At 35.7% G+C, this 27,547-nt stretch overlaps 1 protein-coding gene across 1 annotated transcript; it reads left to right on the top strand.

The window, feature by feature from the left end:
• LOC129222830 (zinc metalloproteinase nas-14-like) lies at positions 1-21,638 on the top strand. Its single transcript, XM_054857382.1, has 6 exons — positions 1-148; positions 1,844-1,896; positions 6,348-6,423; positions 10,131-10,248; positions 11,144-11,322; positions 21,390-21,638. Exons 1-6 carry the CDS (start codon positions 25-27, stop codon positions 21,629-21,631), a joined length of 792 nt encoding a protein of 263 aa, XP_054713357.1. The 5' UTR covers positions 1-24; the 3' UTR covers positions 21,632-21,638.
• The last annotated feature ends 5,909 nt before the right edge of the window (positions 21,639-27,547 follow it).

Raw genomic sequence — 27,547 nt, 5'->3', positions numbered from 1 at the left:
ACTCCGTCTTTTACTTTACAACTGATGAGAATGTTTACAGAAGTTATAAATATAGCATTTGTTGAGATACTACTGTTTGAGCTCGCAGTTTTGTCTTGTCACGGATCTACAGACAGTTACGATCAAGAATGGTTTACTTCCAAAGCAGGTAGGTAAAATGTTTTTGATTAAAGTAGTATTCTTCAACTTCTGCCTATTAAACTAGATTTATAACGTTCTATCACACTCTACCCTCCCCCGTTAGAAAAGTACACGAGGTTCTTATATTTTTGCGGATTTAACGGAATCCTTAAATTTGTATCACAGTGGAACCAGGGCCTGACTAAGATATTAGGGGGGGGGGAGGAACAAGGCCAATCGCTTTTTTGGGACCCCCTTGTCGTCAAAACTTACAATTTTATCCGTTGGCTAACACAATTTTAGCCATTTGGGGGCCTATAAACAGCGGAGGCCCAAGTCCAGCGCCTAGTTGGCCTATTCAGTAATCAGGCCCTGAGTGGAATTTTCTTGCTCCGCAAAAATAAAAATAATAAAAAAAAACTTCATAACTTTTTCTCAAGATTTATGATTCATCTTTCAGTTTTCAGTTGTTTTCGGAATTTTACAGAAATTTTCTCAAGAAAGAATATGTTATGCAGGATTGTTGGAGGAATTGTTTAAAGGATATGTTATGTCAATAGAAATTCGATGAGTAACAAAAATATTGATCGCTTTAAGCGTTGTTCGATTTAAAGCGAATTATGCTCTCTTATACACTTATCATTGCGCCAACCAAATTCTTCTATGAGTAATTTCCTTGCTAAATCCGTCTTTTTGTTATATCAGGGCTCGTTATAAGCGATTTCGACTGCGTGTGTATGAGGCAGAACGAAAGAAGGGGGTTAGGGCAAGGGCAAACCCTTACTGATCACTTGCCCTTGCGCCATATTACCAATTATGATATGTTAATATGTGTAGTATTATGGATATTTCTATGAACTCCCCCGTACTATAACCAAGCCATGAATGCCTAAGCCTGTTGCCTGTTTATTAGTTGCAAATCAGGAGAATCATTTCCAATTTCTCTGTTCAAGATATTGAGGCTATGAGCAAAAAAGATATCTGTCTTGCAAAGTTTTCTTACTGGGAGCAAGGTCCCCTTAGTGTAGGAAAAAAATCAATAATCATGTACCTCCAAAACTTATAAAGGCAATTTTCATTTTATATTGAAATTTTTTTTTCCATTCGTAATATAGCATCCACATCACTAAAAAATCCCCACCCTCTCTCCGTGAGAACACGTGACGTCTGAAGAGTGAAGAGACTACGGAGCTTCTTTGTGTTCTGTGAAAGCATACTACAATTGTAAAGGAGGGGAGGGTTGTAGTTTAAGGAGACTGATGCAGCCAAAATTGGCAATCAAAATTTATTCATGCGTTTTGGAGGCACTGAATCTTTTGAATCGATGCAAGCATATGGAGCCATTCGACAAAAAACGATTGAAAATTATCGTAACGAAAGCCAACGAAATCTATTTGTTTTCTTAGATCTATTCTTGTCCCAGTCTTTAGCTACGCATTGAAAACGGAGTTCTATGTTTCACGAAGGGTTTTCCAAAAACGGGTTTATTAATCTTTTCATTTGTCTCTCTTATGTTTACTGTTAAATACCTTCGACATAAGTAACTGAATTAATCAATTCTTACACAGACACACACACATACGTATATATATATATATATATATATATATATATATATATATATATATATATATATATATATATATATATATATATATATATGTCTGTTTGTATGTATGTATTGATATTGAAAAATTGATGTTGGTTTTTTCTTTTGTTTTAGATTTAAGGAAAACTACAAAAAGGATTTCCAATTTTCAAAATGGATTTATACTAGTAAGTAAAGTAATTAATTTTCCCCTTGAAATTTTAAGGAGTTATTAGTAGGAAAAAACTTAACACGATGATTATTCTTAACAGTAATTGAATTTACGATTATCTAGGTTTTCGTTTATTTATTCTGATCAAAAATTTATAATGATAATTCTATTTTAATGGAGACATACAGTAAATATAAGTTGAGTTCTTTTCATTTTATGTTGAAACTGTGTATGTGCATCTATAATTTTTAAATATTTCTAATTTCGTGATTCATTTATTGTAACTAAAACCGTTGTGTCCTAGAGTGATAAAATTAAGCCAAGACTATTGTAGATACATAGGTTGTCAAGAATGGCAAATATTTCGGAGCCTCAAATCTAGAAATTCAGCTAAGGACGAACACCTTCCCGATGTTAAACGAAATCAGCTGTGGGCATGCTTATCAAAGAGTCGTTACTATTATCAGGTTTGCTACCGTTAGGTGAAAAACGTAAGCATGAATCCTAAGTATATCAGTGGAAAAGTCTTTCTTTGTTACCTTGATAAGAGGATAAACATGCCGTTGTTTTAGCATTTAAAAGTAGACGATTTCTGTTCATGCTTAAACTTTCTTGAGCTAAAGATTGCTGAGAAAAAATGTAAATTGCTGCAAACAAATGGTTTTCAACAGTGACGGCCCTAGGTGCTGCGGTGCTCTGGGCAAAATTTCTTGCGGGGCCCTCAATAAAAAAAAATGATTGCATTGTTACAGAGATGTCCATTGCAAGAATAATGTCACCCTCACCCCCCACCCAAGAACGAGACCCTCGAAAAAAGTTGAAAAGTTCCCTGGAAACGGCCCATTGATTTCAATGACTCAGTCTGAGTCATGCCTACCGCCTGGTGTACACCCCTGTTAATTATAATAAAACGAATGCATATTAATGTAATTTAATCTAAATTATACCTAATTAAAATTAACGAAAGAAAAATTTTCTCAATGTAATCACACAACATATACTTTTTGAATTGACCTTGGAGTTATTTTGGGGGTTACCGGAGAGTGATTCAAGGACCACCTTAAATGCGATCTAGAATAATCTCGGTTTGAGGGGATCTGGGGGCGTTTTTCCCTAGGGAAAAATTTGAAAAATAAATAAAATTCTGCGTTTTGCCGCCTTATAAAGCATAATTGAAGCTTCAAAAATATCAGGAAAAAATAGGCGAACTAAATTTTTTTGAGTTTCCACACTTTTGCAAATTAAGATAATTCAAAACAAAAATAGCTTTGGGTTCGATAAATCGTTGAAATTGATCGACAAAGGAAAAAGAAAAGACAGTGCATCGTCACTTGCATCGGCTGATATAGTTGATAATCCCCGAAACCTACCGACAAACAAAATGACCACAAGAATAAAAAATGCATAAAATTCTTAAAAGAAATGGTGTTGAGAATTAATAAATAGGTAACGAGAGAGTAACATCCTAGTCATCCACTAGATTAGAAACAAAATTGTAGTCATTCCCAAGTAGACTCAAGGATTTAATTTCGACTTAATTTCAAGGACTTTAGAACAATTAAACTTGATTGTGTCATTTTACCGAATTGCTCTATACTTGTATGAAACTAACAAGTTTTTGAAGTAAAACTTTTTATGAGAGGGCATTGATGTTTAAAATTTTGTTAAAAAAAAAAAAAAAACTTTTGAAATGCACAAATTTAAAAAGTCTTTGTCGCACATATTCTGCAAAAGTTCTTTCCGAGATAAAGCTTATTCAAAGCTAAAAAGTCCTTCAAAATTTTCTAACGCCATGCGGAGAGGATTACAAATAATATTGTTTATTTATTTTTCCCTTATGCGATGATGAAAGCAATGCGAATGGAAACAAAGGCTGATTTATTACAAGTACATGAGGCTTTAGTTTTTGACAGGCTTGAGAAAATACAGAAAAACTGGCATTATAAATCTTAAGATAAAATGCTGCATGTTTGTTAAGAAATTAAACGAACTTGTAAAAAGTTCTAGATAAGAAGCTTACGTGCGTCGAAATTAAGAAAATGATGCGTTTTATCTTGCACAAAAGCCCTTTTTATAAACTTTTATCATACTTGCTCTGACAAGGGTGGATCAAGTATTTAACAGTTGTCAGAAACAAAAATGAATAATTGCAATTCTACAGTTAACTGTCAATAAAGTAAAAAAAAAAAAAAACATACACTGCTATGCAAAAATTAAGGACGAGACGGTTTTTTCAATATAAATTTGTACAAAAGATTTACTAATCAACACATTTAATACCGTAAGATCCCCAATACGTAAGGACATGTGTAATGTAAGCAACACTACTAAAAGAGAAATCAGAGGGATAAAAAGAAGCTTTATTGAAAAAGTAGCATGGAGCGCAATGCGACTGAAGGCCGAAACATCCCTCTGGTGGGTGTCCAGCAAGAAACATCCGGTCTTTAGTAAGGGATATGATCTCCCCCGACTGCTAGGCAGGTTTCACAGCGTCTGCCCATGCTGAGAATGAGGGTGTCAATGAGTTGTTGAGGCATTGCTGCCCATTCATCTTGCAGCGCCAATCGAAGCTCCCGAATTGTTACTGGTGGTAAGGTACGAGCTGCCAAGCGTCTGCCTAGAAAATCCCATACACGCTCGATGGGATTGAGATCCGGAGATCGTGCCGGCCAATCCATACGTTCAATATCCTCACTCTCTAAGAGCTGTTTGGCAGCTACTGTGCGATGACATGGTGCGTTGTCGTCCATGAAAAGGAACTGCGGACCCATAGCGCCTCTAAAAAGACGCACATATGGAAGAAGAATCTCGTTACAATAACGGGTCCCGTTGACTGAACCTGCGTCGAAGATGTGAAGGTCTGTACGACTACCAAGCATGATGCCTCCCCAAACGAGAACACCGCGACCTCCATACCTGTCCCTTTCGATGATGTTCGAGGGATGATTGCGGCTTCCCCGCTCTCTCCAGATGAATATGCGATGAGAATCGCTACTCAGACTGAATCTGCTTTCATCTTTAAAGAGTACTCGTCCCCATTCATTGTCTCTCCAATTCCGGTGTTCCGGGACCACAAAGAACGCTTTCTCCGATGGGCAGGCGTTTGAGGTACATACCGTATAGGGCGTCGTGCAAACAGACCACCACCGTGCAGTCTTCTGGCCACGGTAAAACGCGATATCGGTCGTCCAGTCGCCTGTGTCGTGTGTCTAGCGATTTCTCCCGCTGTCTGCCGCCTGTTTCTTCGGGCCTGTAAGACAATATACCGGTCATCTGCGGGTGTGGTTCCTCGTGGACGACCACTACTGAACCCCTGGATAGCTGTTCCTGTAATTTGAAATTGTCTCCAAAGTCGTGAAACGATGCTGTGAGCAATTCCGAACTCTGCAGCCACACTTGTCACACTGCGGCCTTCCTCCAACTTCCCAATGATTCGACCTCGGGTAAAAGCATCCAGATGTCGTCTAACAGATTGATTATTCGCCATTTCTCGCTGAGGCAGCAACTCGGTGTGATTTTAACTGCTATGCGGCGTGCAATCTCTTTGTCAGAAATACTGATCTTACACCGACAACATGCTTTATACTACTCAGACACTCCCCCATTACGTCTGCCTGCATATCTGCGCATGTGCTACCGTACATCACCTTACTTAATCTCCTGATTGGTCTTTCTGTCCGCTCTGCCTCTTCGTTCAGCTGATATGCTAATTTTTCGACTTCGTCCTTAATTTTTGCACACCAGTGTATATTTCAATGCTAAAAAGCAGGAGTATATTTCTTAATTATGAGGATTTCAAACTTTTCGAACTGTACAGGTTTTGAGGTTTTCCTTAAATCAGGTTAAACACGTTTTTGAAAGCTTTTTTTACGTCGTATACTTGTTTTAATGTTTTAAGGAAATTTAAAAAAAAAGAAAGAAAACACAATGTAGATTATTTGATATCGTTGATTTATTTTTATATTGATTTGATAACTAAATTTCATGTTTGGTTGTAATTATTTGACTTTAAAAGAATAGTATTCCAAGAAAGATAAGGATAATTTCGAATTTACTCTTCGTACATTTTTCATTATTCGGATTCATTACATATAATATTGTACTCAATGCGAATATACGTATATATGGTATGCACCGATGTGTTGCGATACGCATATGTATGTACCGAAGAATTGCATAAAACAATAGGAAACAGAGTACAGTTCGAATACAGAAAACTTACTTTCATAGCTTGTTAGATTTTTTTTCCTTTTTAAAGTTCTAATTAACGTTTATTTCTGCCAAAATTTATTATTACAGCTTAATTATAATAAATATGTTTTATTTATTTTGCTTTGAAATATGAATTTGTGCAACCTTCGTAAATTATTATCAATAATGATGCTTCTAAATGATTTTTCGACTGTTTGTCTTCAGTTTTCTTATATACAATGATAAATAAAAATCACAAAAAAATATTTCAAACAGGGCAGGAATGTGATTACGAATATCGATGGACGGTGGCCTGATACAACTATTCCATACGTTCTTGATGAAACATACGGTAAGTCTTAAATCCGACATAAATTTTATTTTCTCTTAACAGACTTTTTGACTACCTACTGGGTAGATTTTTTATATATTTGATTTCAATTACACCATCTTTAGAGTAACAAGCAAAGAAGCAAGTTTCGGGGAAGGTCACAAGGGCACTAATAGGTTTGAAAAATCCAGTCGCTTATACTCTGCAAGTCATGCCTCTTATTCAATCAAAAGAAACTATTTCCGTGAGTCTAGTGGTTAGATTTTGAATCGAGTTGATCTGGGATTAATCTGCGGCATGGAAATAACTTACTAATGTCTCTGAGCTGTATGTTTAGAAACTTAAAAACTTAGATAAGAAACATCCATAGAAAAGTGATCAAATTGTCTGAAGTTCATTTTTTTTAAACAAATTCATGTTTTGTCTAATCATTGCCTGTTTTACAATTAATTATATTTTTAAAAATAGATTAGAATCGATAAAAATATGAAAGAAAGCTAATGTTCTTAAAAATGCCGCTAAAAACAAGAACAAGTCAAAAAAGTATAACTGATGTAAGCTCATTTTGGGAAAGTAGTTTCTCTGCCTGCAGAGTGCCGATGCTGGAAAAACAACCTGCTGTCACTGCACTGGTAGAAAGATCCTCTAACGTACTGCAGTTAAAAAATGTCCGTCAAAAACTTTGAAATCATTTAGATTTTTCGTCGTAACTTGCACACGATTCGCTGAAGATTGGAGAAATAAGAGAATTGCCCCGGACATGGAGACTAGAAAATTCATCATTTATATAAAAAATGAAGTCAAATTTTGATGTCAGCGTTGAGGAAAATTCGATGTCGATATAATCCGTTCAGAACAATAGGACGTTTAAAAAAATTAATTAAAAATTAAAGGTTTTGAAAATAAAAGATTTTCCTCGCTCAAAGTCATTTTTTTCCTCATTCCATCTACTTCAGTGACTAAAAGCAGTTCTTTTGACTGATGGAAACAGCGCCATTGTAAAAAATAAGTTTCATACAATTTGAACAAATGTATACCGGTCGACTTGCGTCTGAAAGTGTGAGCCAGCACTTGTGTGCAAGCCAAATTTAAAAAAAGAAAAAAAAAAAAAACTTCCTTTATATAAACTTGAAATTTCATGTTAATAAAACGTTGTCCTTTTGCCCAACATGTTCTACGAAAACCACACTAGGCCTGAAATTTATAATTTTCTTCAAAAACTTTATTTTATATATATATATATATATATATATATATATATATATAAAAGCTTCTATTTAACACTAATTACCAACATTATTGATTATATTTTTCAGCTTGATACTTTCTTAAAACTTACCTTATATATATATATATATATATATATATATATATATATATATATATATATATATATATATATATATGTGTGTGTGTGTGTGTGTGTGTGTGTGTGTGTGTGTGTGTATGTATATAAGGTAAGTTTTAAGAAAGTATCAAGCTGAAAAATATAATCAATAATGTTGGTAATTAGTGTTAAATAGAAGCTTTTGCTCTAATGCAATTTAGGTCTCCCCACCTAATGCTCAAAATATGGATTTTTTCAAGCTTAAGTAATTTTTTTCATTTTTAATACTCTATTTTTTATTATTATTCATTTGCAAAAGTGTATTCGAAAATGTGTTCGCTAATAATTTGTGATTAGATAAATTAAAATCGACTTTAATTTTTTGTGGTCACCCCACCACATCAGTTCTAAATGGTTGAATGTAAAAGTACATTTAAACTTTATCAAGAGATGCAGGAGGCATATTAAAATAAAATGAGGTGGAAAAAAGACTTAAATTATCGCAACAAAAAACCACATCCATTCAAAATATTAAAAGTTCCTTTTTTGGGGCCGAAGACGCTTGGACTTCTAGCAAATAAAAAAATTAGGCTGGAGATTGAAAATTTTACTATGGAAAATCCAAGAAGACAATTGGTTTTGGAAAAGGAAAACTGGGGGAAGGTTTTATCACAATATGTGTATTAAAATTTAAAATCAAAAATGAAGAGAGAACGTAGCCTAAAGGAGGGCCCTTGGGTTGGAACTCCAAACTCTTCTTTTTACGTCCTCAAAGACAGCCTGGGAGTTAGTTTTTGGGCCGTGGTAGCCCGATCGGTAGAGTGTCGGATTCGGGGCCGGAGGGTCCTGGGTTCGAGCCTCGATGGTCGAAGACCCACCGTCGTCATTAAAGGGGACTGGGCGACGTTAAATATGCTCGCGGTCTCAATGTCCTCCAAGTGAAACGATACCTCTGGGGGTGCTAGTACTAGGTAGTTATTAGCTCCTGGACTAGTTCTAAATTCTCATTAACTGTTCGATCCGGTGATGGTGCTGCCATCTATCGGTATATAAAAATAATGGAGGCAAGGCACGTAGTATGCAGTCCTCGACATAAATACAGTTGTAGACAGTTGTGACTCTGAATTGGAATAGGAGTGAGTTTTTAAAACTAAGTGAGGTTTTAAAAGAACTCCGGGGAAATATTCTCGGCCCTCCATCCTTTGCTTTAACGTCCTTAAAGATGACCTACACATGAGGATTTAGGACAGCAATTTCGGAAAACTTCTAGGAGAGTGTTCCATAAGAGGGAGGGGGTGGACTCCCCTTTCCCTGTCGCAATCGGAAATACTTCACATTTGCGTACTTCAATTTCAAAAATTATGGGGGGGGGGGGGTGACCCACGGTCTGTAGATTGTCTACAACTGTTTTTCGAACTACAATCTTGAAAATTTTCCTCGGACCCCGCTATCCTGGACATAATCGAATATAATTCACAGTTGTGTTTTGGAACTTCAATTTCGAAAAAATATCGGGGGAGGTTCCTCCGTACCTCTTCCCACCTTACGTAAAAATATATATTTAAAACTGCGGTTTTTTTAACTTCAATTTTAAAAAACTGCCGGGAGGTGACCCCCGAAACCCCCTTTTTATGACTGAATATTATCCATACGATATCCATACGATTATGTTTATAACACTTGCCCCCCCCCCTCCTTTTTTTTTATCTAGCGATGGCTCTGTGCGCCGCTTCAAATGCTACGGAGCAACCCTCATGAACGACAGTCCCTTGATCCCAATAATAAGATCATAGCCCTGTAAAATTATCTCACCTGAAAATTTCAACAGTACAGGTTGTGCCATAAACCCCTCCTGTAGGCACCCCTTCGAATACTAGCATTTCCCTTTCAGCAACTGCTTGTATTCCTTATCCTTATTCAATACACGTTGTGATTTAGAGAGTGGTCTGTTCCGTTCAGCGAAAAAGCGTAGTGGCAAAAACTTGATGATTAAAAGCAAAGCATTGGTATCTGAACACTGAACTCGTTTTCGGAAAAAATGGGGAGAGGGAGAAGGTTTTTAATTGCAGTTTGTGTTACAGTATACCTCCGTTTTAACAAAAAAAATTTCAAAGATATTAGTAGTAAAAAATGAATTTTTAATTTAACTATTCGCACTTTACAGTGCATTAAAAATACGAAAATTTAACTTGATAGAAAAGTTTAAAGCAAGATAGATGGAAGGGCTGGGGGCGGCATTATCCTCATTTTGTGCTGTGATTCCTTTGAGTTGAAGAGTCCGCAACTACAGATTGGAATGTATGACACAAAGCATCAGCACATTCTCTCCCGTGCTTAATATGACAGTTCAGATTTTCCTACCACTACTCTTTTCATGTATTATTCGAATCTTTCTTTGCAGAGGAGGAAGATCGTGAAGCGATTCGTTCCGCCATGGATGAATTTGAAAAGCAGACTTGCATTTCATGGGTTGAGAGATCGGAAGAAGAGGCTTACGTAGAAATTCAGAATGATATGGGGTACGTAATGCTATTTCATATGATCGTCACGTTTTCTGAATGTAAAATCCGCTAATGATTAAAGCATGGGTGCATCAGTGTATGCAAGTGTGCATATGTTACTGCGGAAGTCCGAAATTTGGTAAAGTCAACATTAGCCAATGAATATCAACATTCACATACCTAAAACATCGGTAAAAGACAGAATGTTTCCGATGGATCACCGGTAAAAGTCGACTTCTCTAAATTCCAGTCTTTCACGGTAACATACATGTATAATGTGATTCAAAAGAAAACTACAGCTGGCGTTGTATCAATCGGCGTGTGACGGAAGTTGGCGACGTAAAGAATTTACAAGGAAGATCATTATAAAGTACTGATGACAACACGAGAGAGGAGGAGCTTTGTGACTAACTTTGTATATAGTTCACAGGTATAGACATAGTGGAACCACCAATCGTAGCGCCACGCGCACAGCATTGCTTTCGGAAAAACCTTTAAAAGGCAGAGAGTTTTTGCAGTCAGGTGTTCGAGTATGCCAACGAGCAAATATTTGTTACGCGCCAATACTTAAGTATTCGTTTGTGGTTTCTCAGTACGCTGATCAATTTGCACTAGGGAAAAGTGGATGTTGCCATTCGAAATCCTCTCACTGCAAACGTAATGGTGAGCTTTGCTTTGCTTAAAAGCATCAAAACCTTCAGCGCATGCCTTCAAACAACCATGACTGCAGTTTTTCCCCATTGATTCAGCAGATAGATCGCTAATGCTATATTCCTCCCTCTTTCCGTAAAAGTCTAGTTAGTGACAAATTAATGTCAATTTGAAATAATCTATACCCTTTGAAACCAAGTGAATTTCTATTTAAAATACTCTACAGTACAATTGCATTTCTTGGAATCTACTTTTCTTCCAGTTGCCAGTCAGAAATAGGCTACAAAGGTCAAGTACAAACCATCTCTTTAGAAGCACCTCTTTGTATGTCCAAAGGCAGAATCATGCACGAACTGATGCACACGTTGGGCTTTCTTCACGAACATTCTCGTTCAGATAGAGATGATTATGTTTATGTTGTCTGGGATAACGTACAAGAGGGTAAGTCCTTTATAGCACAAACTAGTTTGTTTGTTATCATTACTTATTAATTAAAAGATGTTTATCATGAAATTATGAATTTGTATAGCAAAATACATATATTTTGGAATAATTGAATCAAACATTTCCTAGCATGTTTTTTTGTTGTATTATGAAAACTCTGCATTGTACCCTATAACGAGTCTCCCAAATGAAATTTTGCATTCATTTAAAAAATAAAATGTCAGTGTTAAGTGTTTTCTGTTACTATAACAGTCAAAGAACTCAATAGAGTCGAATGTGTAATTTTCACCTTTTTTTTTCCATGGGGGACAAAGTAAAAAAAATAATATTTTTCTAATGAAATATTTTCTATCTGATTATTAGAAATATTTTTGATCAACTGACTTATAACTAAATTATCAAATAATTAATGAATAGATCTTGAAACAATTAAGAAATAAATGAGTAAATTAATTGATTAATATAGTGAATAAATATGAAAATAGATGAACGAATGAGCAAATATATAATTGCATTTTAAAATAAAGAAATGCAAATGAATTAATTTGTGAATGAATACATAAGAGATACAAATCATTGAATAAGTAAACGAAAGGAACTAATTCACTTTGCCTCATCCACTTAGCCTCGCATGCACTTGACTATTGGAGAAAGCATTTACAATAAGAATAAGTTTAGGAGTAATTGAATAAATACTGCACTGAATATTAGTAGGTCTCAGAAAATATTAAAAATAATAGTAATAAAGCTTTGTCCTTTCATAATAACAAAAACAAATTTTGACTAACTACAGTGGACGAGGGATGTGTTCCAAGGTTCGTCGCGTATGTCAAATTTTATGTTGTGAAAAAAAGTATGTATACGACTTTTTGATAAACGTAAACATTATTTCTGACACCTGTAAGCAGCCCACGAACTGCTTTAAGCCGCTACTCAGAGGTATATATGCCAACGTTTTCAAACAAATATCAATATTTATACTGTATTTTTTTTTTTTAAATAACTTGCGTTATCCAATGTAAAATACTGTTATGATGCACAAAACCAATGATTTTCTATATCTCTCTTTTTCTATATCTCTATCCATCTATCTATATCTCAATTCATCTATTCATCTATCTCTCTATCTGTCCATCTACCTATCTTTTTACCTACTTATCTATGTATATATCTGTCCATATCTCAATCTGTGTATCTACATATCTATCGGTCTATCAATACATCTGCATAATTATCTATCTACACGTATAACGTATACCTCTAGTTATTTATCTATTTACCTATCCATCTATGTACTTATCTATTTTTCTATATATCTATCAGTTTATCTATTTACCCATCTATTAATTTATCTACCTATCTAAGCATCTATTTATCTGTCTATCTATCCATCTACCAATCCAACAACCTAATCTGTCTGTCTACCAGTCTATCTACCTCTCTATCTATCTATCAGTCTATCTACATATCAATCTTTCAACATATCTATATATTTACCTATTTATATATCTACTTATCTATGTATCTACTTATATATCTGTCTATCTCCTTTTTTTTATCTTGCTATCTATCTGTCTTCCCATCTATCTGTCTACTTATCTATCTTTTGATCTACTTACCTATCTGTATTTATGTATCTATCTATTTTTCTATCTTTCTATATGCATCTATTTATTCATTTATCTACCTGCTTATCTATACATCTGTATATCTATCTATCAGTCTATCTACCTATCTACATATCAATCTGTCTATAACATTTCTATATATCTATCTGTCTATCTATCCATCTACCAATCCAACAACCTAATCTGTCTGTCTACCAGTCTATCTACCTTTCTATCTATCTATCAGTCTATCAATCATCTGTCTATCATTCATAATCATCTACATATCAATCTGTCTATCAACATATCTATATATTTACCTATTTATATATCTACTTATGTATGTATCTACTTATATATCTGTCTATCTCCTTTTTTTATCTTGCTATCTATCTGTCTTCCCATCTATATGTCTACTTATCTATCTTTTGATCAACTTACCTATCTGTATTTATATATCTATCTACTTATCTATACATCTGTCTATCTATCTACCTACCTATCTATCTATCTTTATCTCTGTCTATCTCCTTATCTATCTATGTACTTATCTATTTTTCTATATATCTATCTGTCTATCTATTTACCTATCTATTAATTTACCTACCTATCTAAGCATCTATTTATTTGTCTATCTATCCATCTAACGATCCAACAACCTAATCTCTCTACCAGTCTACCTACCTGGCTATCTATCTATCAGTCAATCTATCTATCTATCAGTCTATCAACATATCTATATATTTACCTATTTATATATCTACTTATCTATGTATCTACTTATATCAGGGGTGCCCACAGGGGAGGATTATGGCGCAAGTTGCGCCATCAACATTTTTTTTTGGGGGGGGATTTTTTTCCAGAAGTTTTGTTTTTCCTTAGGAAATGAATTTTTGAACTTTGGAATGAAAAAATGTTTTAACTCATTCAGCAAGAAATAGATGCATTAATAATACTTTTTTCACGTACTCTTCAGGGCCATCGCCGTAGCACCCCCCCCCCCCCCCATTTTTTCAGAAGTGGGGCCGCAAATTTCATTTTAGCGATGCAACTAACGAAAAAAAAGAAAAATTCTTCGTTGTTTTTTAAAATTAAAATAGTTATTATAAATGAACGATCGAAATAATAGTGACAAAAAGTATTTTTGTAAAATTTGAATAGAAAATGTAATCTTAAAATACAATTTAGGAATATCCATGATTCTCTTTTATTAAGAGTATCTAAGTAAGGACCGCGCAAATGTAAGCTTCAAAAACTTTTACTAACGCAAAAAAAAAAAAAACATTCTGTGCAGTACACTTGACTACGCCGCATAGTGGGTATGTCTGTCTAGTCGGAAAGTATGGGCTCGACTCAAAGTATTGTACATAGAGTAAAATTAGCAAAATGGGAGGGAGGACCGGTGACAAAACTAACATGGTGCACGCCTTGTCTCTCGGCGGCCCTGGTTATACAAAACCATGCTTCATATAGTTCTTCAGTTTAAAGAGAGAGACAGAGGGGAAAAAAACCATAAATAGGCCAACTTCATTAGGGCAGCAGATAGGATAGGGGTCGCCGAAACATTCCCATATGTTTTTTTTTTCTTTTGAAGAAAAATGTTGTCCGGAAAATAATTGCTAAGTGGAGAAAAATGTATAGGTCGCCGAAATAAATTTGAAATAAAGTGAGAGAGAAACAGTTAAATGCAAAGAGAGAGATTCAAGGTATTATAATGAATACTCACACCAAAAATTCTAAATGTTTGAATGTAAAAATCGTAAGTAAATCAAAGCTTGATCAAGAGATGCAGGAGGCACATTTATAATAAGATGAAGTGGAATAGAGACCTAAGGTATTGCTGAAAATTACCACTTCCGTTCAAAACGTTAAAAGTCCTTTTTCTAAGGTCACAAACGTTTGTATTGCAGGTAAACAAAAATATTAGGCGGGAAATTGAAAACTTTATTATGGAAAATCCAAGCAAATAACTATGTTTGGCAAAGAAAAATTGGAAGAAAATATTACCACAATATGTTTATCAATAATTAATATTTACAATGAAGATAGGAGGGACGTAGCCAAACTGAAAGGAAAAGTGGGGACATCCAAACCCTTCTTTTTACGTCCCCAAAGCTGGGCTGGAAGTGAGTTTTTAAAACTTAGGCTTTAAAAAAATCCCGGGAAAACGTTCTCAAACCCCATCTCTTACCATAACGTCATTAAAGATGGCCTACACCTGAGCATTTAGGACTGCAATTTCGAAAAACCGTGAGAGTGCTTGCTCCCAACTTAACCTACGAGAAACACACTCTCCATTAATCATTGATCATCATTCAAGGCCGAATAAATTTCGTCTTTTGGGCAGTAATGTTAAAAAAAACTCCCTTAGGTTTCTCACAACTGTCGTCCTCCAAATATTACCGAAGATCCTCAAAAATTTCATTGTTAAGGTTTCAATTCAGAAAATTTTTCGGAGGAGATCTCCAAAACCTTCTACAGTATTTAAAATCGTCTACGATTGCGTTAATTGAATTTCAATTTTTGGAACATTTGACAGGGGAGGACACCGAATCTCTCCACCCATTAACATTACCTAAAATTTTTAAAACTGCGGTTTCAACAGATCGAAAATTTTTCGAGATAATGCCCCCACCCCCCTCTCTCCCTTCAACATCATCGAAAAACATCTTAAATCTCGCTTTTAGTGCTTCAATCACGAAACATTTCCGATCGCGAGCCCTTTCAACCCCCCCCCCCCTCCCCTTTCATCGATGGTTAGCTTAAATTACGTTTTCGGAGCTTTACTTATAAAAAAACTGGCAGTGCACTAAATTTTAACAAAAAAAGTCTCGTTTCTAATGCTTCAAAATTTCAAAACATTTCGGGGGGGGGGGGGGGGCGCATCTCTCTTTTCCTTAATATCACCATAGATGGTTAAAATTGCATTTTTTGAACTACAATTTTCAAATTTTTCCCGGGAATGAGCCCCCGGCCCCCCTTTACTTGTCATAATCAGAAATAATTCACAATTGGGAATGCGTCATTGAAGTTTACATTTTGAAAAATTATTGAACGATGACCCAATCTTCCTTCCTTAACATCACCATAGATTGTCTAAAACTGTTTTTCAAATAAGAATCTTGAAAATTCGAGGGGGGCAGCCCCCCGGACTCCCTTTTATGAACATAAATATAACGTACGATTGTGTTGGGAACTTAAATCTGGAAAAAATATCGGGAGTGGCTATCCTGGACCTCTTCTCCCCTTCCTCCCAAACTTAAAATATAGTCTAAAACTGCGTTTTTATGTCTTCAATTTCAAAATAATGCAAGAAGGTAGCGCTCCGACACCCCCTAATTCTGACTGAATATTATTCTTACGATTAAATTTTTATTGCTAGCACTAAAAGGTCTAGTAATATGACTATATCTGCTAAACCAGAAGCCAAATCATCTCTCTCTGCGTATTGGAAAATGCGTTGGAAACAAGGGGCCGCCAAAATCGTATCCCCCCTCCAGTTTTTTTTTTTTTTTTTGACTAGCGACGGCTCTGGTACTCCTTTCCAAAATTTAATGACCGTGTCTCTTTTTCAATGAGGGGAACATCACAGACGATATGGAGTTGGTGTCCGTTTCAAAACTGAATCAGACAATTTGATTTCTTTTCAGTTTTTCATAAATTTTCTGGAAGAAGCACAATTTTGCATGATGAATACGTGTAACAGTGATGAGAGGGAGAATGGTCTAAAATGTTTTATTGTTTGTAATAATTCTAACCAGTATGCTCTATTCTTTCACTGATTCATTTAACAATTGTTATGAACTAGTTTTGAAGTTTGCGGAAAACACATTTTTCTCCCTCCAATCGACAATTAATATATTTTATTGATTAACTAGCTTAAGCTTATGAAGAATTTTTCACACACACATTTCACTTTTACTCCCATCTTCTCTACCATTTTTAAACTGACTGTTTCAATTTATCATTAGATGATTTTTATTAAAACTTTCTGTGATGTTGGTTTTTGTTGATAGAAGTAGAACAGTCTGTTCCTAAGGTGTTTAAATTATTTTTCGTAATTCATATTTACTTTCTTCTATATCTAATACGTGTAGAAGGATATTGGATTCGTTAAAACTCTCGAGCTCTGGTTTTCGATGTGTGCTCAATAGCTGAATCCATTTTTGAGGATTTCCGAAAAATATCTGTCACGGTGTGTGTGATCCATCTTTTTCGGCTATGCGACTTCAATTTTGGAAAACTGTAACAGCCCGTACTGTAATGCCAGAATAACACCCTCTTTATCATCAGTCATCTAAAACTGAGTTTTTAGTACTGCAATTTTGAAAAATTTGTAGGAGAGAGCCCCTGATTCCCCCCTCTTTCTTTAATTCGATCAAACACTAGCCTAGAAATGCGTTTTTGGAGTATCAATTTCAAAAATTTGCCGGGGGAATGGCACCGAAGTGCTATTTCCACTAACATTATCAAGATTTATCAAAACTGCGTTTTTAAAGCTACAAGTTCGAAAATTTAAGTGGAGCACCCCTCTCCCGACCCCCCTCCCCCACTTTCAACAACATTATTGAAAAATCGTCTTAAAATTGGTTTTCAGGGCTTCAATTTCGAGAAAATTTCGGCAGAGCTTCCGAAAACTTTTTTTTTCTTAACATCACAAAGGTCGGCTATGATTGCGATTTTAGAGCTTCAATTTCAGAAAACCGCTTTTCCCCCAACCATAGATACCGTTTTTAAGACTTTTAATTTTAAAAATTTCCCTGGGGCAAGCCCTAGGATATCTTCTTTCCTTAACATTACCACAGATAGTCTAAAACTGCGTTCTTAGAACTAAAACTTTAAAACAAAGGAGAGCCCTCCTTAACACAACGTTGACTATCTACAGTTGCGCTTTTAAAGTTTCAATATTGGAAAATTACTGGGAAGGGAACACCAAACCATGTATCCCCCTAACATCACCAGAGATCGTCTAAAACTGTAGTTTTAAAACTACAATTTCGAAAATTTTCCGGGGGAGAAACCCCCGGACCCCCTATCAAAGTGGCAATAAATTTCCGTTCCAAGATTCATATTGTATACAGCTAGTAATGACTCCATCCCAAGCCAGCAAGTTGAATCCACTCTCCCTGTAACGATTCATACGTTAAAAAAAAAAAAAAAAAAAAAAAGGTGTAGCAAAATTCAGGGGCACCTAAAATTTGTTTACACAAGGACTACGTTGTAAAATTTGGGAAGGCAAGGTGGGTCACACAATCCAACTATATTTCAGATTGTTAGCGCTCCCCCCCCCCTGAATTTGACTAGAAATTACACACTCTTAAAAACTGTTATGTATCACCCCATTCGAAAGCGGGAAAATTTTTGGGGGGGAATTTGCGCCATTGATTTTGGGGGGGGGGGGGGGATGGGCACCCCTGACTTATATATCTGTTTATCTCCTTTTTTATCTTGCTATCTATCCGTCTACTTATCTATCTTTTCATCTATTTACCTATCTACTTATCTATTTATCTGTACATCTGTCTATCTACCTAACTATCTAGCTATCTATCTTTATCTCTGCCTATCTCCTTATCTATCTATCTACCTATCTACCAATTTATTTGTCTATCTACTATCTATACATCTATCAATTTACCTACCTATTTGTATCTATCTACTATCTATACATCTATCAATTTACCTACCTATTTGTAGCTATCTATCTGTATACCTTCCTATCCATCTATATGTACACCTCCCTATCTACCTATATATCTTGCTATCCACCTATCCATCTGTATCTCTATTTATCTATATATCTGCCTTATCTATCTATCTATCTATCTATTTAAGAAGATAGGTAGATAAAGAGATAGATAAGTAGGTAGTTAAATAGAAAGCTAGTTAGAGAAAAAGATAGGTAGATTTGTAGATAAATTTACAGGTTGATATATAAACAGAGAGATAGAGATATATAGATACAGAGATAGGGATATAGATAAATAAATAAATAAATATGTAATAATATGATATAAAATAATTAAAGAAAACGAAAAAAAAAAACAGTAATATGTTTAAAAGTGTATTGTATGCAAAGAAAAAAATATATAATGAAATATATAAATAAATAAACACAAAAAACTATCTGCATTACAAAAAAATACAAAACTAAAAATATCTCAAAGAAACTTCAAATTTATTTTTAAATCAAAAGAAATTTTGTCAGTGTTCATTCACTTGTTTTTCGTAATTTTTCGTACCCAGTGACTGAACACCCCTCTACCTGAAAAACTACGCATTCTGCATTAACTAAAACAACTTAAATCCATAGCCTATATATGCATACTTAATTTATCTTTTGCAGAATAAGAAAATAAAATTTATAAATAAAATTATTATTTATTAAAATAGTTGCATGCACGAAACTAACCTTATAATTTTTGCAGAGAAAAAGAATGATGCACAATTGTGAACATTCTATATTTTTTTCATTGTAAAAATACGTGACCAAAATAACTAATCAGGTATCAGATAGCTTAGAATATCAATACAGAAAGCAATTGTGAACAATTTATTTAGAAAAAAGCTTTTGGAAGCTTTTTTTTTTTAAATATTACGAGTTTGTTCATTCACTGGGTAGTGTTCAGTCACTGGTTGGTCTACCCTACACAGTATATATAGTAATAGTAATTGCAACTAAAAATGAAGATGATGATGGTTTGTGCTGTGCATCTCATGAGATCGATATCAGGTTCTCTTGCATATCGAGGATTTTTACTTTTTTCTTCAAACGAGACAGTGAGAAGCAAAGGGATTTAAGTACCAAAACTAAAAGTTTGGAATTAACCAGTACGAGTGGAAAGTGAACCTCTTCTCCGTTTTAGGGCAAGAGATAGTACTAGTAGCTCTGGTAGGTGCTGCTAAACAGCATGATTTAGGAACAAATTCCAATGGAAGTTTGCCTACGACCGCAACTTTAAACGAGTTTTATTTAAAACTTGAAATCGTCCACTCACATCCCTTTACTTTTCACTGCCTCAAGTGTAAGAACCATTCTCTTCTTTAGCTTCAACTAAAGCTTCACGCTTTGATACCACTATGTTAAATTAACTTTCACATTTAGAATGGAAAATATGGAGTGGTTATTTGAAAACACTAATAAAGCGATGTTTAGGCTAATACGGTGTAGGAACTTCCCCACTTCAGTTACTGCAGGCGATCGGCCACTGCGTTGCCCATGGTGAGACGTTATGCCGGAAATTAAGTAATTTTCGTCACTCCTTTGATACTGAGAACCTCAGAATGTTGAATTCCTTAACGAATTTCGAATAAATAAATAAACGAGTGTATACAATTTGTTTGCTTAAACAGTTAGCAGACCCCCTCGCACCGCTGTAGTAACGCGCTCCGTGTTATTTAATTCATCTACAGGGTGTATCAGTACAGCGTTTACAGACTTTCAGGGCAGATAGAGTACACCTAGACGATGGGAAGACTCGCAGCAATGCATGGTTGGAAACGCTTTCCTGGCGCGATATTGACGACACAAATCACAAAAAAAGACAAGACACGAATTAGTGAAGAAAACATGTTTATTAAAGTCAGACCAAACAACGTAAGTAAAAGCACAAATTTATAAATTACAGCAGACACGTGTTTCGGCGTTACAGGGAACGCCTTTTTCAATGCAAAAATAATGAGCTTATGGATGAAAAGACATCCGACAAAAGTCTTTTGTCGGATGTCTTTTCATCCATAAGCTCATTATTTTTGCATTGAAAAAGGCGTTCCCTGTAACGCCGAAACACGTGTCTGCTGTAATTTATAAATTTGTGCTTTTACTTACGTTGTTTGGTCTGACTTTACTATTCAGCACAAAGGTATTTATTTATCTTACATGTTTATTATCCTTAGTACAGCAAAAAACTAAACAAAAACGAACATGAAGGACTCAACGATCTTCATCAAAGTAGGTGTTCGAAATATCGACCCCGGGCCTTGATGCATGCCTCACATCTCCTGCGCATTGAAAATCGAACGTCAAAGCGAGCGCGGCAGCAAAAACCACTTGTGCGCATGTACCGTCACATGATGCTTCGGTTTACGTAACGACATCTATCGTGTTCACCAGACAAAAACTTACCAGCATTTTTGCTGTATTAAAAATAATAAAAAATGTTTTATCTTCCTCGCATTTAGAGTCTGCCTGGCTCCAATTCGTTCTTTTTTATAGCCAAACACGTGATTCACATCGCCATATGGTGTTTTTTACATCAAGTGTGGCTATCCGGTGAAGACAGTATAGTTTACGAAGTAAGAAATAGCGAACAAAATGTTTAATACCATGATCTTTTCAGTGAGACAAATATTTTGGAATTGTGACAGAAACCAACGTACCAAGAAACTTAGTTAAGCACATCTCAATGCTAATTGTATTCAGATTCATAAGCCTAAATTCTTTTTTTCTTTTAATAGGTTATGAGGCAGACTTCCAGGCCTTGCCACCCGACCTCATTGATGATTTAGACGTGGAATACGATTACAAATCAGTAATGCATTATACATCTCGTTCTTATTCAAGAAACCCACCAAATCCTACTCTGCTGCCCACCAATGCTGATGTGAATCCAAATGAACTTGGATATGGGTTGAAGAACGGAGTTTTAACGGACTTGGATGTTGAAAAAATTAACAAATTCTATGAATGTGATTCCTGAAGTAACAAACAGCAACAAATAAACTATTTAAGAATGATTTGTTAGTATTATTCGGCCATTGATGTGGTCGCATATCAAAAATTGCGTGAGTTAAACAGTTAAAACTTAAGGGTGTTAATATTTGAAGAGTGATTCAAAGGTATACATCGTCGGCACCATGCTAAACTAACGAATGTGAAAAATCGCGTTTTTCCAATTCGATGTTGGCCGTAGTACTTAAAAAGGGCTACTGGTATAACTACACTCATGTCCAAAATTAAGGTCACAAAGTATGTTGAGGAAGAGAATATCCGACGTATGGACTGGCCCTCGAGGTCTCCGGATCTCAATCCTATTGAACATGTTTGGGATGGTCTTGGAAGTGCCGTTACACAGCGTAACCCCCCTCCTAATACCCTCTACGACTTAAATTACCGCTTTTGAAAGAATGGGCTTTGTTTCTCCAAACGCCGTCATAAACAGTATAAAAGCTCGTTGTGAAGCTTATATAGCAGTGCACGGTGGTCAGTCCATATCAGATAGGCTTTTATCGAGACAAATGCTTCATCTCTGATCCATAATTTAACACTTTTTGATCTATGCCTTTTTTCTCAACTCTGAATTACACTGGTGTGCAAAAATTAAGGACGAGACGGTTTTTTCAATATAACTTTGTACAAAAGCTTTCCAAATCAACACATTTAATACTGTAAGATCCCCAATACGTAAGGACATGTGTAATGTAAGCAACACTTACTAAAAGAGAAATCAGAGGGATAAAAAGAAGCTTTATTGAAAAAATAGCATGGAGCGCAATGCGACTGAGGGCTGAAACATCCCTGTGATCGGTGTCCAGCAAGAAACATCCGGTCTTTAGTAGGGGATATGATCTTCCCCGACTGCTAGGAAGGTTTCACAGCGTCTGCCCATGCTGAGAATGAGGGTGTCAATGAGTTGTTGAGGCATTGCTGTCCATTCGTCTTGCAGCGCCAATCGAAGCTCCCGAATCGTTACTGGTGGTAAGGTACGAGCTGCCAAGCGATTGCCTAGAAAATCCCATACATGCTCGATGGGATTGAGATCCAGAGATCGTGCCGGTCAATCCATACGTTCAATATCCTCACTCTCTAAGAGCTGTTCGGCAGCTACTGTGCAATGACATGGTGCATTGTCGTCCATGAAAAGGAACTGCGGACCCATAGCGCCTCTAAAAAGACGCACATATGGAAGAAGAATCTCGTTACAATAACGGGTCCCGTTGACTGAACCTGCGTCGAAGATGTGAAGGTCTGTACGACTACCAAGTATGATGCCTCCCCAAACGAGAACACCGCGACCTCCATACCTGTCCCTTTCAATGATGTTCGAGGGATGATTGCAGCTTCCCCGCTCTTTCCAGATGAGTATGCGATGAGAATCGCTACTCAGACTGAATCTGCTCTCAAAAAGAGTACTCGTCCCCATTCATTGTCTCTCCAATTCCAGTGTTCCCGGCACCACAGAGAACGCATTCTCCGATGGGCAGGTGTTAGAGGTACACACACGGTGGTAGTCGTGCAAACAGACCACCACCGTGCAGTCTTCTGGCCGCGGTAAAACGCGATATCGGTCGTCCAGTCGCCTGTGCTAGCGATTTCTCCCGCTGTCTGCCGCCTGTTTCTTCTGGCCTGTAAGACAATATACCGGTCATCTGCGGGTGTGGTTCCTCGTGGACGACCACTACTGAACCCCCGGATAGCTGTTCCTGTTTGAATTTGATAGTTTGAAATTGTCTCCAAAGTCGTGAAACGATGCTGTGAGCAATTCCGAACTCTGCAGCCACACTTGTCACTCTGCGGCCTTCCTCCAACTTTCCAATGATTCGACCTCGGGTAAAAGCATCCAGATGTCGTCTAACAGATTGATTATTCTCCATTTCTCGCTGAAGCAGCAACTCGGTGTGATTTTAACTGCTATACGGCGTGCAATCTCTTTGCCAGAAATACTGATCTCACACCGACAACATGCTTTATACTACTCAGACACTCCCCCATTACGTGTGCCTGCATATCTGCGCATGTGCTACCGTACATCACCTTACTTAATCTCCTGATTGGTCTTTCTGTCCGCTCTGCCTCTTCGTTCAGCTGATTTGCTAATTTTTCGACTTCGTCCTTAATTTTTGCACACCAGTGTATCTTCTCCATGTTGTTATGTTTCTTTGTTCTTTCCCCTATAGTACTATACCTCTGTGCCAAATTTTATATCAGCACAGTAAATAGTTTTTTAGTTTTTACATATTTTATATTTTAAACTTAATTTTGGACATGAGTGTACTTCAACGATAATTTTATTTTTTACTCTTAAAATTATCAATAAAAATTAACACATTGCAAGCAACTAAATGAGTTAGGGGGGAAAAGTTATATGCCGTGTTTTGGCTCTCCTAAAAAATACCAATTTTCACATTTGTTAGTTTAGCGTGATGCCTACGATATGTAATATATACCATACTGGCTTATAGTACAATGTATGTAAAGTTCATCTATTTCCGTGGTGTGTGTGTATGTGAGTGTGTCTTTTAAACGTGAGAGAAAAAATAAAAAATATAGGACCCAAAGCACAGAAATATTTATAAAAGAAATAAACAACGCAGATGAAGCACATATTATCATCAGACCCGTGTTTCGGGATATCAAGGAACCATTTGTTTCAATGCAAAGAAGTGTGAGCTTCTAGATGTAAAGTCACACACTTCCTTGCATTGAAAAAAGGGTTCTTTGAAACCTCGAAACGCATAATTGCAATCAATTTTCTACGTCGTTGTTTACTATTGTTACTTTGTTTCAGACTGGTACTTATTCATCACGGAAATATGTACATAGTTGGGGAAACTGAAGAAAAAAAGAGGCGGAATGGTGGAAAACTAATTTATCCCTGAAATACACTAAATGACCAAAAGTATTGGGACACATTCAAAAATTCACATTTTGAAGAATTTCTCATGAAATAAAAGACTAGTTGGCTTTGTAACTTTTGTCATATAACAGGTATGCTCCAGCTGTCAATTTCCAATAAAAATTATATCACCCTTGAGCTTCCGGTGTTAGTGACAAATTGAGGAAAACAAAAAAGTTTTTTGGTCTTCATTCATCGTAAATAGCTGAGAATAAGCTGTAAGTTTCAGAAATTAGTTAGCTTACTATTTACAATTATTTTACATACATGCTTTCGAGAAAGTGTCACTGATATTCACGAAAATATATGCATTTCTTTCAAAACTACGAATTTTATTTGAAGATTTTTGGCTCATAACACGCAAAGTTTTCCATCCGAACTTAGAAAACTTTTAGAAAACTTGACAACATACAAGAGAAGTTTTATTCTGAAATTTCAAATGAAAATGTTGAAAATTTAATAAGATATGGACATTTAAAGCAATTAATTTTCCACTGCGCATGCGCGAAAGATGGTAATTTATTACTTTCATAATCTGAAACACAACTGGATCCCTCAACACATAATAAAGTTCTAGTTCAATATCTTAAAAATTCAGAAAGTTATCGGCGATCTAAAAAGCCGATAACTTCAACAATTCTTGAACAGGTGACGGTTTCTTTTTTTTTTTTTTTTGTATAAAAAAAAGGGAAGGTGGTGAAACCAAAAATTACGGTCCCGGGTGACAACCACGCTAGGTATGCCTGGTATGCCGCTGCATATGCACGCATATATATAATTTTTAAATGTTTATTTACTCCACAAAAATTAAAATAAGTTCTATCATCGTTTGTGCTCAGGATTTATGATTTATTTTTAGCTTCGGTTGACTTAATATTAAAGAAAATTTACCAAAAATTAATTTAGAAAATTGGAACAAAGCTTTATTTGATGCAAGAAAAAATTCTCTTTCGAGCAACATAGAACGTTAAGGGGTGTAGGAAATATTTCGTCCTTTTTATAATCAATTTACGTAAAATTTCAATTTAAAACATTAATTGCAAAAAAACTAATTCGAAACTTAAAATAACTCCAGGTGCCCAACCCCGGGGCTTGAAGCAATTTTGTACAAAATTTTAAGGCTGTAGGTGCCATATGGGTTGTTTTAGTCCCAGGTCGCACCACAGGTTTCCTTTCACAATTTCTTTGACGTTACCTTTTTTTAATAAGTAGAGATATATTGTTCACAACTGTCTTGGAGAATAAATTACTAATTAAAAGCATCCTAAGTTCATCATAGTTGTGTACATTTTTCTACAAATTTCCTATATGAATTTAAAACAATGTTATTTTTGTGTTCATATTATTGTCAGAAAATTGAAAATATAGTTATTTTTTAGAAAAATTATATAGAAAACTGAAATGAATAGGTAAATTGCTGATGAAATGAAAAGTTTATGTATTTTCTCAGTGAGATCAATTATCCCACATGAAGAGATCATGTATACTTGATGTGGGGATACATGATGCCTTTCTGAAAACATTGAAAAAAAAAAAATATTTTACCAAAATTTTCTGTTTAATTTCAACTAAAAATATTACTGTCTGACAGAGGAAGAAATTACCATTGTTCATTTATTAGAAAAAGAAAAAAAAAGAAAAGAAAAGGAAAGAAGAAAAAACTAATAGCAGAGAAAAAAAATTGAAAACTAAAGTGGGGATCAAGTATCCCCAGTCTCCCCTACATGTTCGTGTTTTATTATTCGGTCAAATTTAGATTTTCATTCGATAAATTGGGAATTTCCCCCCTCCCAAAAATTCATGTTCGAGGTCGAGGCATCTTTTTAAAATGACACTTGTTCTTCTATAAATCCATACTCAAGAAAAAAGCAAAACATTGCTTGTTAGCATTCAGCTGTTTTTCCTCAAAAGTTATTAGGGGCTAGGGTGAGAGGGATTGCTCCTAGACAGAAAGGATAGCAGACACACTGTTCCCAGGACCGTCGCCATAGGGGGGGGGGGTGAGGGGGGTGTCTCACCCTCCCAGTGATTACATCCAGTCGGCAAAATCAGTTCATAAGTCGGCATTTTCAATGTTGACAGAAAATTTTAAAAAAAGTTAACATATTCATACAAAGTTATACATCTAACCTTTTCATACTTTACACAAGAGAAACTAATGAATGGGATCTCCGTTTACATTCAGTTTTACATTGCTGACACTATGCCGATTGCTTAGTTTGTGACTGCTCATTTTGCCGAGTCAATAAGCGTCCTCTCAGAAAATTCAGCTAGAGTCGGCATTTTTGCCTTTTCAGTTGATTCGGCATTCTAAATCTTTGAGTAAAGTTGTATGTAGCTTGACCATGTGCAAGTTTTCACCTCTCTTTGAAAAAGGGAAAACCAAAAAACATGTATATTTTGCGTACGACTATTCATCTGAAAGCCCACCTGAAAGACAATCAATTCGCCGACTGCTATTTGCACAGTATTCTCAATTTACCGACATTTACTTGAACAAAGTATTATTTTGTCGACACTGTATTCAGGGACACCCCAAACTTAAATTCTTTGGGAAATTCTCAATTTTCCGAATGATAAAGTACGGATATGCAATGCACACATGAGAAGGGACATTCAGGATTTTTTAAAAATGCAATAATATCTTAAAATTTGCCGAATAATCAGACAAATTTGGCCGAATAAGGGCTTTTATGGAGGGCACTGGAACCTGCCAACCACCGGGCGCCGCCTTCCTGTACTCAGTCGGCAATTTCAGCTACAATCAGCAATTTTTACTTTTAGAGTGAATTCTGAGTTCACTATAATATCTTTGATAAAAGTTAAATATAAGTGTGCACATTTTTAACCGACTTCAAAAAGGAGGCGGTTATCAATTCATACCGTATGTATGTGTGTTTTTTTTTTGTCCACTCATAGCGTCTCACCTAGTGAACCGATTTTGATGATTCTTTTTTTAATGGATAGGGGATGGCTCAACTTAGGTCCCATTACTTTGTT

This window comes from Uloborus diversus, chromosome 5 (assembly GCF_026930045.1).
Source record: "Uloborus diversus isolate 005 chromosome 5, Udiv.v.3.1, whole genome shotgun sequence".
In the NCBI taxonomy this organism is placed as follows: domain Eukaryota; kingdom Metazoa; phylum Arthropoda; class Arachnida; order Araneae; family Uloboridae; genus Uloborus; species Uloborus diversus.
The sequence above is the reverse complement of the archived record's forward strand: the minus strand, read 5'-3'. Positions and strand labels throughout refer to the sequence as shown.